The sequence below is a fragment of the Daucus carota genome, chromosome 6 (assembly GCF_001625215.2).
Source record: "Daucus carota subsp. sativus chromosome 6, DH1 v3.0, whole genome shotgun sequence".
In the NCBI taxonomy this organism is placed as follows: Eukaryota; Viridiplantae; Streptophyta; class Magnoliopsida; order Apiales; family Apiaceae; genus Daucus; species Daucus carota.
Window position 1 is genome coordinate 8,830,710 of NC_030386.2, and position 13,121 is coordinate 8,843,830.

Below are 13,121 nucleotides of genomic sequence, written 5' to 3' on the forward strand. Positions count from 1 at the left end.
CAAGACAATACCACTGATTCGGAAGATGAAGTGGATGTTCCTATCCAAACCACTGCAGCTGCAACCAATGATAATGAAATGCTGGATATTGATGAGCTCTTCACGAATACCTACAATCCAGTACTTCAATCAGGTATGCCTACTCCTAATCCTGATAATCTCTCTTTTAGTGCACCTGAAGATTGGATTCAGAACTTGATGGATCTCAATCCACTCACTCCACCTCTTGCACGTGCCAGTGAATTTGAAAACCCACAAATTCATAACCCAGGCACCTATACACAAACTATTATAGCAGAAACATCTCAACCCCTTAGCCAACCACTTGATATATCTGAGCGCGAGGGAGAAAGTGCCTTTAGTGCACCACACCAGGAGTATGTTTCTGATTCTACAGCTCTGTCTCCTAGTCAAGTAAGGAGAATAGAACCTGAGGCATCTGCAGATATGTCTATTTCTTCACCACCTCAACCACATAATATTCCAATGCACAGTGAGGTTGCACACACAATTGAAGAATTGACGGTTGATAACACTTTGTCGTCCATGTCAGGGATAGACACTGTTGTTTCTGATCCTATTCAGGGTCAAGTGCCTTCACAGGCTTTTGGGGGAAACTTGGGTGATTTGCCATAATCTCCACCCTCGTCTACCCCCCTGGGAGGAACATTCCCAGATCCCTTAAGGGACTCTTCACCTCTCGAAGGTGAACGGCAATCTGTTTCTGAGCCCTTCATATCAGGAAGTGTGTCAGTTACAGAGGACTTGTCACAAAGTCTTTCGTCGTCAAAGGCAGTTGTGGAAAACCAGGGTGCTTCGCCAATTCAAGGATCACATCCTTTGAGCCCTGTGTCTACCCACCCTGAGATTCCAACTCAGGATCCAATTAAGGACTCACTACCTTCGCGTAGTTGGCAACTTGTCCTATGAATCAGATTCATCTTATGAGGAAACTGAGGACGAGGGCTCACGAACCCTCATTGCACCTTCTGTGGCCTCTCTAGAAGAGGCTAAGAAGATCTATTCAGTAGGTACATCCAATATAGATGCTGGAACAACTTTGAGTGAGAGGGAAATACCAACAGAACATACCATACAGAATCCCTCAAACCAACTGAGTGTTCAATCTATGAGAGAAACGAGAGAAACACCTACAGAACGAACAAGTGAGAACCACACAGCTCAACCTATATCTGAAACAACTATTCCAACTGTATCTGTGATAGAATTTGAGGCCCTGAAATTCAAAGTTCAACACTTGGAAGTTGAAAATCTTTTCTACGGGAGGAGTTAGTTCAGATAAAGACAACATTGAAGCAACAGTTGGCTGCACTAGAGGCTATGCTACTGGCATCTCAACTTTCAAGAGAGGATTACTCAACTGAGGAGGAGAGAGCAATAGAAAAAGCACGAGGAAAGCGGGTGATCACTGGAGTATCAGAAGAGCTGATTGACTCTGCTCTTAGAGGTCAATCTAGCTATGATCATGATGAATACATTCCTGAGTTTGTTGACAATGATCGGGTGATTAGGATGGTTGGAGCTGATGATGATCTAGGGGAAGGAGAAATCCCTCAGAATGAAGTCTTTGCTGATGAACTTGCATATCACAATGACATTTTCCCTCCTGAAGAATATGAAATTGCAAATCCTCAGGACATTGCTGATGTCTCTAGAGATCATGCTGAGCAAAGGAGAGCAAGGGAAAAGTTAGAAAATCAGAGACGAATTCGCAGGGAAAGGAGGCTTGCCAACTTGCATAAGGATGGAGAAGAATGGGATGCTGCCAGGGCTGTGTTTGACTTTCCAGAGGTCTATCAAGAAAATGATGATGCAGAAGTGAAAGATGTCTTTGATTCCTTCAAGAATAACTACAAGGATCTACATGACTATCATGAGGTATTGAATGATATCATATCTACTGTATCTGTTACTGTTCTTCCTAGGAGAGGATGGATGGTAAACTTATCATTTGAGCTACAAAGAGAAGGCCATGGACTCAAGCATGTGTCAAATCAGTTTCTCAGAGATCTTTCTCTAACTGAACTGTTTGTGGTAAGAAACAAGATCATCTCAACCTGCAGGAAGCACAATGAAGTATTCAGGGACATGGTGGAAGAGTGGATCACTAATATTGGAGTTGAAATTCATGACAAGCCTTCAGTTATCAAGTATTTCGAGGATGTTATGATTCAGAGTATTGGACTCACTGATGAAGCATTATCAACTTACTTTCCTCGAATACTGAAAAATCTGGAAGCTCAAGTGAGAGAGAAGTGCTCTAGAACAAGTAAAGGAAGACTAACTGCTGAGTTGCTATATTCTTATCGTTTGAACTTTGCTGCTCTTAGAGACTTGGACTTATCTGCAATCAATCGTCAACCACCATATCCATTGCCTCCACTCAACCCTGAAGTTCCTGAAAATCCAAATGAGCCTGTTGTTACGTACAATCCAACCTCCATAATATTCAAGAAGAAGAAGGATTCTGAGGCTACAGCTATACCACTTAAAGATATTGGAAAATTATCATCAAAGAGAATCACTCGAGCAGTTGGTGCTGTTAAGTGGTCTGTGGTTAAGGAAGATAAGTGTGTGCTCAAGAAACTGACAGATCTTCTGGAAATAAGGAAAGCTGTAGAGACTGTTCACAACACTTCAAGAGTTCGTGCTCATCCATCAAGGGTCATCATGAAAATTGAAGGTATGGAGCTTAATATCACATTCAAGAAATTGAAGAAGATGGTCCATGTACAGACTTTAGAGAAGATAAAGAAGAATCTGGAGCAACCACCACCTGAGAATACTTTGGAGCAAGTGGCACTGAGTACTATAAATGCTTGGATTGAAGAAATTGAAAACAAGCTCACTCAGAAGAAAGAAGAGAATGCTGCAAAAAGAAGAGCTGAGCAGTATCTGATTAATTCAAGAGCCAAGAAACCAAGGAACGATTAGTTCAGTCTAGAGGAATAATGGCTACTTGTATTTACTTTTGAATTCTGGAAATTGTAAGATATAATCCAGACTGTACTTAGTATTATTTCCTGTTTAAATTAGTGTGCTTTTTCATTGTGTCAGTTGAGTTATCCTCTTAAAGGATTTGCTTGTCGAACTCTAACAATCAAATAGGGGGAGATTGTAAAGCATAATGTAACGTAAATGTAATTACGATAACTCAACACAACAAAAGGACATGAAACAATACGTAAGTATAATACAGGAATCTACAGGTTGGAGATCCGATACAAACAGACAAAGACAATCAAGATATCTGAGACGAACATCCGTCCACTGGAAGAAGTTCATTTATATGTTCAAGCCTCAGTGATGAATAAAGCACAATCAGTTTCTGCTATCAAGATTGCCTGAAGATCAAGTATCAAAGACCAGAAGATTCCAGTATATCTATTTTGATTATTTATAATCAAATTTATCGAAGCAACATCTAACCCGGAATGACTGATCAAGTATATTATCAAGCAACAGGATTCAAGGAATTATTTCAGTTCGAGTCGATCGTGAACCAGACCAGTGCACATGACGTCAGGACGTACGAAATTATTCAGTGGATTCGATCAACGAATCAATTGCTCAAGTCAATTGAACGGTTCAGGAAAAAGTCATCAATGAATTTAATTGATATATATATATATATATAGGGAAGTGCTCAAATACAAACTAAGTTAGTGTACAAACTACAAACTCAATATAAGCCCTTGGATGAATCTAATCCAATGGCCCCGCAGGGGCAACCACACACTAGTTAATATACACCCTGTCACACATGATCTGCAGATTCCCCTCCGTTTTTAATTTGAATTTTCCCGTTAATCGGTGAACTTTTTTTGAAATCCGACTTCACTGTATTTTTGTTCATCTCGCAACGATCAATTTCCATACCATATGTGCTATATTTCGATTTGATTTAGAGACTTTTTAATTTTAGTTTGTAGTTTGTACGCTAAGGTGGTTTGTACCAGAGTAAGACCCTATATATATATATATATATATATATATATATATATATATATATATATATATATATATATATACATATATCATTAATTGTGAATTACTTGAATACAAATAAATTCAAGTAATTAATTAAACACAATTAATTATATATTTATATATGTATAATTCTTAGTACAAATGTGAAAGACCTGGAGAATTGACTAAGTCAATTACACTGTGAGTACAGTGTGGAGCGCAAGTTTTGACTAAAAGTCAAAACTCCAAATATTACTTAGAAATAATTCTAAGTCACTGGATACACTTTCACCGGATGATGGATGGCGCAAGTTGAGGTCAAAGCGCGACCTTTGACCTCACAATGGTCAAGGCGCAACCTTTGACCTCATTGGCAAAATGGTGCAAATTTTTCTAAGTAAAAATCTACAGGGCAACTGTTGAGCGCAACTTCACAGTGGGGCGCAAACTTTGACTAAAGTCAAAGTTCGTCCTCAAGAGATGAGAGAGAACAGTGAAGAATCTTTCACTATGGCGCAAGTTTGTGGATTTCAATCTATTCTAAGTTAAAGCTAAAGGGAAGCAATGTTGAGGCGCAAAGTTTGACTGGCGCCAAGTTTGACTTGGGCGCAACTTTACATTACATATATATATATATATATATATATATATATATATATATATGTATGTATGTATGTATCAGGCGCAACTTTGAAGATTTGGAGTTAGTTTTTATTTTGGACAATTCAATTTAACTACAGTTAAATTGAATTCGTCCAGGACGAACTCAATTCGTCCAGGACGAACTCGTCAACCATGGTTAGATGTTGGAAGCCTATAAATAGAGCTTTGTGTTTTCATTTGAAAACAACTACACACTTTGTAAGTGCACACACTATACACATTCTCAAGAGCAAAGTTAGAATATCGATTTTATCGAGAGTTTGTATTAGAGTGATTGTAGTCTCTGCAGCTGACATTCGTGTTGGAATTTGTAGCACCCGAGCATTATTTCTAATATAAGAATATTCCCCGACTTGCTGGAGTTGTTTGATTACGATTAATTTAACTGGACTTAAATTGAATTATTCCGCAATTAAATTAAATCGAAGAAATTGGTATAGACGTATTCAACCCCCCCTTCTACGTCTGATTCGACCTAACACTAACACCTTATGCTTTTTTATTTTAATATATTTCTGTCAGCAAGCTATCAGGATTGTGTAAAGCCTTTTCAGCAAGCTTACAGCGATTAACAGATTCACGTGAAAATAAAGATCTAGTCTGAGTTTTAAGGAAATTAATTAGGAAATCAGTTTCTTAAAATATAAGAGTTCAATTTCAAATAAAACTATCTTATCTAACCGTGCTAATTGTCTTGAAACTGAGTTGATATAGTTCGAACATTGAAATATTTTTACTCAATAAATTCATAATTATCTAATATCTAAACTATAATAGCAAATTAACGTGGAGATCTAAGAATCAAGACCGTTAAGTTTGTTTTGCTAATTTGACTGTAGTAGTTTATAAATAATTGAGTGTGTGGTTTATTTGAAGGTTACGTACGAGAATACTCACCAAACTTTAAGAAAATACAACTACACTTCATTGCTAAATTCGTATATTGACCACTAGTACTTATACTTGCGTATTGTATATTCGAATTCATAGTTTACGTTGATTTCTCATCTAAATTGTATTGTTCAAGGTGTATTGATTTTGTTGCTGTGTATCGAGCCTGTAAAACAAGGGAACATGGAACTAGTTAGCTAGAAAAGAGTCTACTTGGAATAGTATAGGTTTTAAAGAGCTTTTTGTTCAGGATTCTGGGGTTCAACAAGTTGATGATAGCAAAAAAGGCTGAAGGGAGATATATATTGAATTTTGTAATTGTTATATTTCAGTGATTAGTAATATATCTCTTACCAAGTTGGTAGGGACCCGGACGTAGACCATTAGCCATGGGGATCGAACCTGACTAAAATTCTTTGTGTTCTTAGTTAGCTGTTATATATAGTTTTGCATTGCATATCGATTGTCAGCTCGCTGAAAGTATATTTCGAATCTTATCTTCAAGCCGTCTCAACAGTTCTAAATATTCAGTAACTTACAAAAATCAGATATATTAGCTATAACACCTATTCACCCCCTCTCTATGTGTGCATTATTAAGTCCCACATTGGCAAGTAATATTTTGAACATTATGACTAAAGGATGTGATGATCCAAAGATACTCCCTTAAAAGTGAAAATTATTATTTTCCATTAGGATTGGGCTCAAATATTATGGAATAAATTTATTTTTTTTTGTTTCAGAATAATTGATATGGTGTATATCTTTATATAAAATTAATCTAATTCTATTTCAGATTATTTATGGAATAGAGTAGCTTGCAAGTTTTACCGATTTCATAATTAATAATACTTGAATATGGAAAAGAGCAGCACACAAGTACCTCTACACCTATTATATTCTTATAGGTTGTTAGGGTTAATAATCTCACATATATCTAGCCATCACATATTTTCTCTTTCCTATCTCCTTTCGTGATAATCCTTTTGCTTGGTTTTTAGCTCTCTGGTGGTGCCGTTCTTCAGCAAAGACAACGTAATCCGTTTTATTCTGGAAAACGATCATTCTATACATAAAGTGTGGGGCCAAATTTTTAGAAAACGGTTTTGCATTGGCCTCGGATTTGTTCATATCATTTCTTTTCTTTCTCCAATCAGCTGCTTACATGTAAAAAAAATGTTTTCCACATCAGCTAGATTCTGACGTCAGAATCTACATAACGGAGGGACCGAATCAAGAATAATTCAAAAATTTAGTGACCTAATATGCGGAATATTTACTTTAGGAACCTGAACAATAAAAACAGAAAAGTTCGGTGACGCATCAATTGATTTTCTTTTTATTTAATTACTTGTTTTTCAATATCGACTAACAAAGACAATATAGCAGGGTTCAGGGGATGGGAAATCTTTATACAAACAGTTCAGATCTTGGCAAAGACTGAAGATAAAGGCTGTCGGAGAAATATGGAGCCTGCTTTATACTAACTTTTCATAAGCATGGAAGATCTTGTGAAACAGGATTTTCCAATCTCCAATGATGTTTTTTACAGTTTCACGTCTGACAAGATAAAAATATAGCACGCTTTATTAAAAAATGCAATTTGTTTTTTTATATATAGGGGCCGTTTGGCTGGGCTTAAAAGAAGCGACTTATTGCTTAAAGTAAAGAAGTGGATTATAAGTGATAAGTTGGTTTGGACTTATAAGCTATTTAAGTGTTTGGATAAATTCATTAAAATTCACGACTTATTAGGTATAAAAATTGCTAAAATAATAATAAAATATCATAAACTATCTTTTAGAATGATCCTACACATTGTTGTGAAATTAAATTTCGAAAAAAAAATAAGTCAAGAAAAAAAGCTAGCATTTCTAACTTCCAAAATTTCAGCTTATAAGTCGCCAGAAGTGCTTCTAACTTCTTTACACAAACACTCCGCAAGAAGTAGAAGTTGGCTTAAAAGCCGTAGCCAAACACCACCATAATGATCACACTTGCGCATTTACTTTAAGAAGTTTTAAATCATCAAATTCTCTCTTTGATACCGCTTGCCCAAAATACAAATGTTTAGTGCAGGGACATGCTTGTGAGTTGCGAGCAACTGCTATATAACTTCAACTATCTTCAGTTTGACAGTTATCAGGTGAGATTCAGTTGGACCAAAACCTCAACCTCAGACTATAAAAGATGGAGGTGGGAATTTCTGTTAACATAATTGAGCTCCATTTCCAGCGGTTACCTTTTCATATAAATAATAGAGTAAAGTGCATTTTTTGTACTCGCACTTTACTCAAAACACCACTTGTAATACTGTAATTCAAAATCTAGCACTTGTAATATCAATTTTTGTATTTCATTACATTTTGTTGCATGCCGTTAATTTGGGTTAACTCCGTTAATAATTTAGAAAGTAAACATAGTAAATTGTAATGATCTGTTACTTTATAATCTATACGTTTAGGTCTAAAACAACATGGAATACAATACCACTACGAAAAGGTTGACCAACTCCTGACTTGGTAAAGGTTCCTAATTAAGCTCTTTTACTTTATAATCATTCATAGATCTGTGTAACTATACTAGTGATCAGTTGAAACTAGGACCCAACAATATATTCCCAAATCTTTTTTTATATTTTGTTAGAAGCAACTCCAAGGAGCTCTCTAAACAAGCTCTTAAGTCTAAAATTTAAGAGCAAATCAAAATTTAGTGCTCCAATGGGCTCCTAGATGCTCTTTAAAAATTTAGGAGCCTACTCTCTCTCCTTTCTTTTAAAGAGCATCTAGTAGCTCCTAACTCAATATTATATTATTTTCCCTTCAATCTTCTCTCTCTTTTAGTTAACTTTTTCCTCTCATTTATATAAAATAAATATAAAATGTGAATAAAGAGTCAAATATAAAGAGTAGCATTGAAGTTCCCATGTTTTCCGGTGTATTAACTTATTAGGAGTCAAATTTTATATTATTGTTTAGGAAATGATTTAGGAGTACCGTTGGAGATGCTCTTAATCTAATCAGGATTACACTGCTTAAAAGATACTGGGGGGACACTAAATCCCATCTGATTGGAAAATTTGTTTCCTCCTTGGCATCTTCTTCAAACATGGTTCAGTTAATTACTCCCTCCGTTTTTTTTTTTAATTTTTCTTGCTCAGGATGTCGGTACTGTTCATGACATGAGACAAATTACTATTCTACATCTAATCTATAAGACGAAATATAGATCTTGTTGGATTCATATTCATGAGTACTTTAATACGGTGAAGTTTTTATATTTAATTCTGATACAAAATTGAAAATATTAACGATCAAAAGTGTATGTTGACAAACGTGAAAAACAGGATCATGAAAAGTATTTAGAGACGGAGGAGTATTAATTAGCCTTGAGATTATAATTATACGGGATTATAATAACTGAATTAGTGTTGGAATTCAAATTATATTTAACTGAACAAAGTCACTGACAGTTGATCAATTTGTGTTCATATATGATATATGAATTAAATATTTGATGACATCATACAGATATACAAATGAATAAAAAATACAGAATAATTATTTGCAGCATGCATACCCTAATAATTTAAGATGGTTGATATTGCTGTTTCCTTAAATTATTTTCCAGTTATTTAATGCATATTTAAATTTATAAATAAAATAAATTATGGTTTTGTGTCTGCAAACATTTATCATAGAAAATATATAGTATTTGACCCTACTACTAAAAATATTTTGTAAAAGAGAGAGGTTGTTTTGCACTATATGTATATTTAGCAATGTCATGGGATCGGGCTTGAATGGATTTTATTTTATCAAAATCCAAATCCAAATATTTTGAGGTATGAAAATTAAAGACAAATCCAAATCTATATTATCGAGTTTCGGAACGGATCGGATTTTTCTGGTGTTTCAACTTTTAAATAACATAGTAAATTGTAATGGTCTGTTTTCATAAAAGATAATTAAACGATATTTGAAAATAATGTATATAGAAATATAAGCACCTGTTTCATGCATTCTCGTTGAATTACTGATACTCTCTTCTTCATATCCGATGTGACTATCGTTTGTGTTATCGATCAGAAATCTGATTCCATACACAATTTTATCACCAAATCAAAATCCCCACTTACAATTAAAAAGCGAAAAACAAACCTCTCCCACGAAAAGAAACAATCTAAAAATACAAGTCAAAAACCAAAATCAAAGTAAACTGAAAATAAATAAAAGACTTAGATATGATAGTCGAAATCACAACAAAAACGATTAGCTTTCCAATGCGATAACCTATACGCCTTGAATCAAAGAAAAACCGATGATGTAAATTAAAAAAAAAATCAAAACTAATCAAAAGGATAAAAATCCTTCCCCAAAGAGGAAGATTAATGAAGAAAGCAAATTAAATAAAATTAATGAATGAGTGCAGGGATTTCCACGGGTGAAAATCGATGAAAGTCCCAGAGAAATAACAGAGAGGCGGCTAATTCAAGAATAGAGAGAATTTTAGGGTTCCCAAAATATATAGGGAATTTATCAAAACTACCACTTTTTTTTTTTAAGTTTTCTTATGATTTTATTATCTTTTGAACATATTTGTAAAAATACTAACTTTTAAGAAAATATTTGCAAAATTACGATCCGCAACTTGATGAAACTTCAGTTAATCGGTCCCGTATGGTTGCAAGTATGATTACATCTGTTTCAAGTGGTTACAACGGGTTGCCTATTTTTGTAAATATCTTCAAAAGTTTGATATTTTTGTAAAATATTTGAAAAAGATATAGTATTTTTACAAAAAAAATATTTTTGACAGTATCTAAGAGAAAACCCCAAATATATATTGTTTACCGCACTTAGATTATCAGTAAAAAAAGTTAAATTATTATAATTAAGAATACTATTGAAGAATTTTATATGAGTTAATTGTATAAAGTATAAATATTTATATTTCCATTTTGTAAGGGTACAAATATATATATTATAATTTGTTGAAAGAATTATAAATATTTATTTATTTTTACACAGATCCGCTCTTGGCTGAGCTGGAACAAAATAAAAAAAATTGAAACAAATCCAAAGGCTAACATACAGACAAGTAAAGTAAGTCGACTTCATCCAAACTGACAAAGCCCATTTGAATTTATTCAAAGTAACCTTTTTCTCGTTCTAGTCTCTTCATCTAAACCAACGGTTTATAAAAATAATTAAATTAATCAGACGCTTTTAGTATTATTATATTTTGCGAGTCCCCACATGGGCATGACAACCTTTCAATCAGCACATAAATCACGTAATTATCTCTCTCAAGGGTATCACAGTCATTTAACTCACCACGCAGGGGTGGCAGTTTCGGGTAACGGGTCGTGTTCGTGTCAGCAATCGGGTCAATTTCGAGTCGATTTCGAGTGAAGCTAAAATCACTTAAAATTGAATAAAACTGAAAATTGAAGTTATTAGAAACGAAATTAAAATTTCGGATCATGTCGGGTCCATTTCGTGTCAAAACGGGTGATTTTCGAGCCACTTTCGAGTTTTATCTCAATAAATCGGGTTACGAATTCGGATCGGGTTCGGGTCGTGTCCGATATTGTCAGCCCTCGTCCACGCTCCCTATAAGATACGCACCTCGTTACCACCTTTTCCACAAAATTCTTCAACACAAAAACACACATATATTAAAACACACACAATGTCGCCGGTGATCGGAAAAGGCAACAAAATCCGGCACATAGTGAGGCTCCGGCAAATGCTCCGAAAGTGGCGCAAGAACGCAGCCTTATCATCAAACAGCCGTATCATACCGTCCGATGTACCTGTCGGACACGTGGCAGTCACGGTGGGGAGCGGGTGCAGGAGATTTGTGGTGCGCGCGACGTACCTGAATCACCCCGTGTTCAAGAAACTACTAGCTCAGGCAGCTGAAGAGTATGGGTTTACAAATAATGGGCCGTTAGCTATACCATGTGATGAGTCGGCGTTTGAGGAGATCCTCAAACTCGTTTCTAAGTCCGAGTCAGGGAACTCAGTTAAACTCGTTGATGTCAAAAAAAGTTGCCACGTGGATTATAAGACTGCTTGTGATGCGAGGCCTGAGATTCTTCCCTTGTTGCATGGGTTGTGTGATGAATTGGTGTGTTAGAAGAAGTACCGAGTTGATGTTGAGTCAACTCGGTCGAGTAACCTAGATTGGTAGAACCTAACTATAGGTTATATGTTCTTTAGTCAGAAATTATGGCTTCTTTCGGAAAAGGGTGTTGTTTCGAGAGATGGCCAAGAATGGGTTTGTCACTCAACTGGACCGTCTCGAGTTGTAGTCGAAAGAACCGGCTGAGAATGGGTTGTCACTCAAATGGGTCGTCCCGAGTTGGAGTTGAAAGAACCGATTTCAATACCTATATTAAATTAGATCACGATTTTATTGTAAATTATTCTAATTTTAGAAATGTTATATGCCCACGTGATAAAATATAATATAAGATGAGTTTTTATTAATCATCACATTCTTTTTTAATTTTTTATTCTATATAATAAATAAATAGATATATATTGTTATGTATTAAAATATAATATAAGAGACCAGAGAGAACGAAGATCATCCCATTACTCATGTATTCATTTGGTTGAATAAATGATCTTTATATAGGAATACAAGTGCCTAGTTACATGTCAAACCATGTAAAACTAAAAGTCTAACTAGAGGAAAATCGAAAGACATCCACAGAAATATATCAAATATAAATGCTAAAAAGTTTTTTATGAATGTCTCATTGAGTTTTGTAGCTGTCATTATATGCAGTCAATAGAGCTTTTATATATGTAGTGGGTGGTGTTTCCACCCTTATAAAATATCATAATCTTGTCATGCTACACTGTTTTTTCAGTTTTAGCCATCTTGAATTTCCGAAATCAAAATATTGTTATAAGAAATTCCTGTAACAACTCATCTCATAGCAAAAGAAAATCTCTAATATAATTTACTCAATTTTTGATCCACCATTTCATAATTGAAATGAGGACTTAAAATATCATAATCTTGTCATGCTACATTGTTTTCCAGTTTTAGCCATCTTGGATTGCCATAATCAAAACATATATAATAAAACATGTTTTAGTTTACTTAAGTACGGTACTACAGGACCGAAAATATCTTTCTTCAACTGTCCACAAAGCTCAATGCACTATCATGTATTTATAATCCTTCTGGGGTTCACAAAATATCACACATTGAGGAGTATATTCCTTTTTCAATACACTAGGAAATATTTTTTCACAAAAAATAACATAGATCTATTTTTATTATGAGATGTAACTCATTTCAATGTCAACTAGAAACACATTCTAGTTTTCATCTGCTCTGACCAAAGACTTTATGAGTTGTCCTCTATAATTTAATATACAGTGATAACATGTATTTTGTGTCGAACTGCTGGTTCAAATCTATTTTTCATTTGAGGAGAGTAATATTCTCGATAGTTTGGTATACTGCTTCTAGTAGTTAAGATTCTTCTAGGATAATCATGGTCAAGTGGACCATATAGAACTCAAATTAAATTATCACATATTTTGAGATTA

At 34.7% G+C, this 13,121-nt stretch overlaps 1 protein-coding gene across 1 annotated transcript; it reads left to right on the forward strand.

Annotated features, from left to right (window-relative positions):
• Positions 1-11,177: 11,177 nt before the first annotated feature.
• LOC108226488 (protein SMALL AUXIN UP-REGULATED RNA 12) lies at positions 11,178-12,044 on the forward strand. Its single transcript, XM_017401453.2, has one exon. The coding sequence runs from the start codon at positions 11,239-11,241 to the stop codon at positions 11,686-11,688; it is 450 nt and encodes a 149-aa protein (XP_017256942.1). The 5' UTR covers positions 11,178-11,238; the 3' UTR covers positions 11,689-12,044.
• The last annotated feature ends 1,077 nt before the right edge of the window (positions 12,045-13,121 follow it).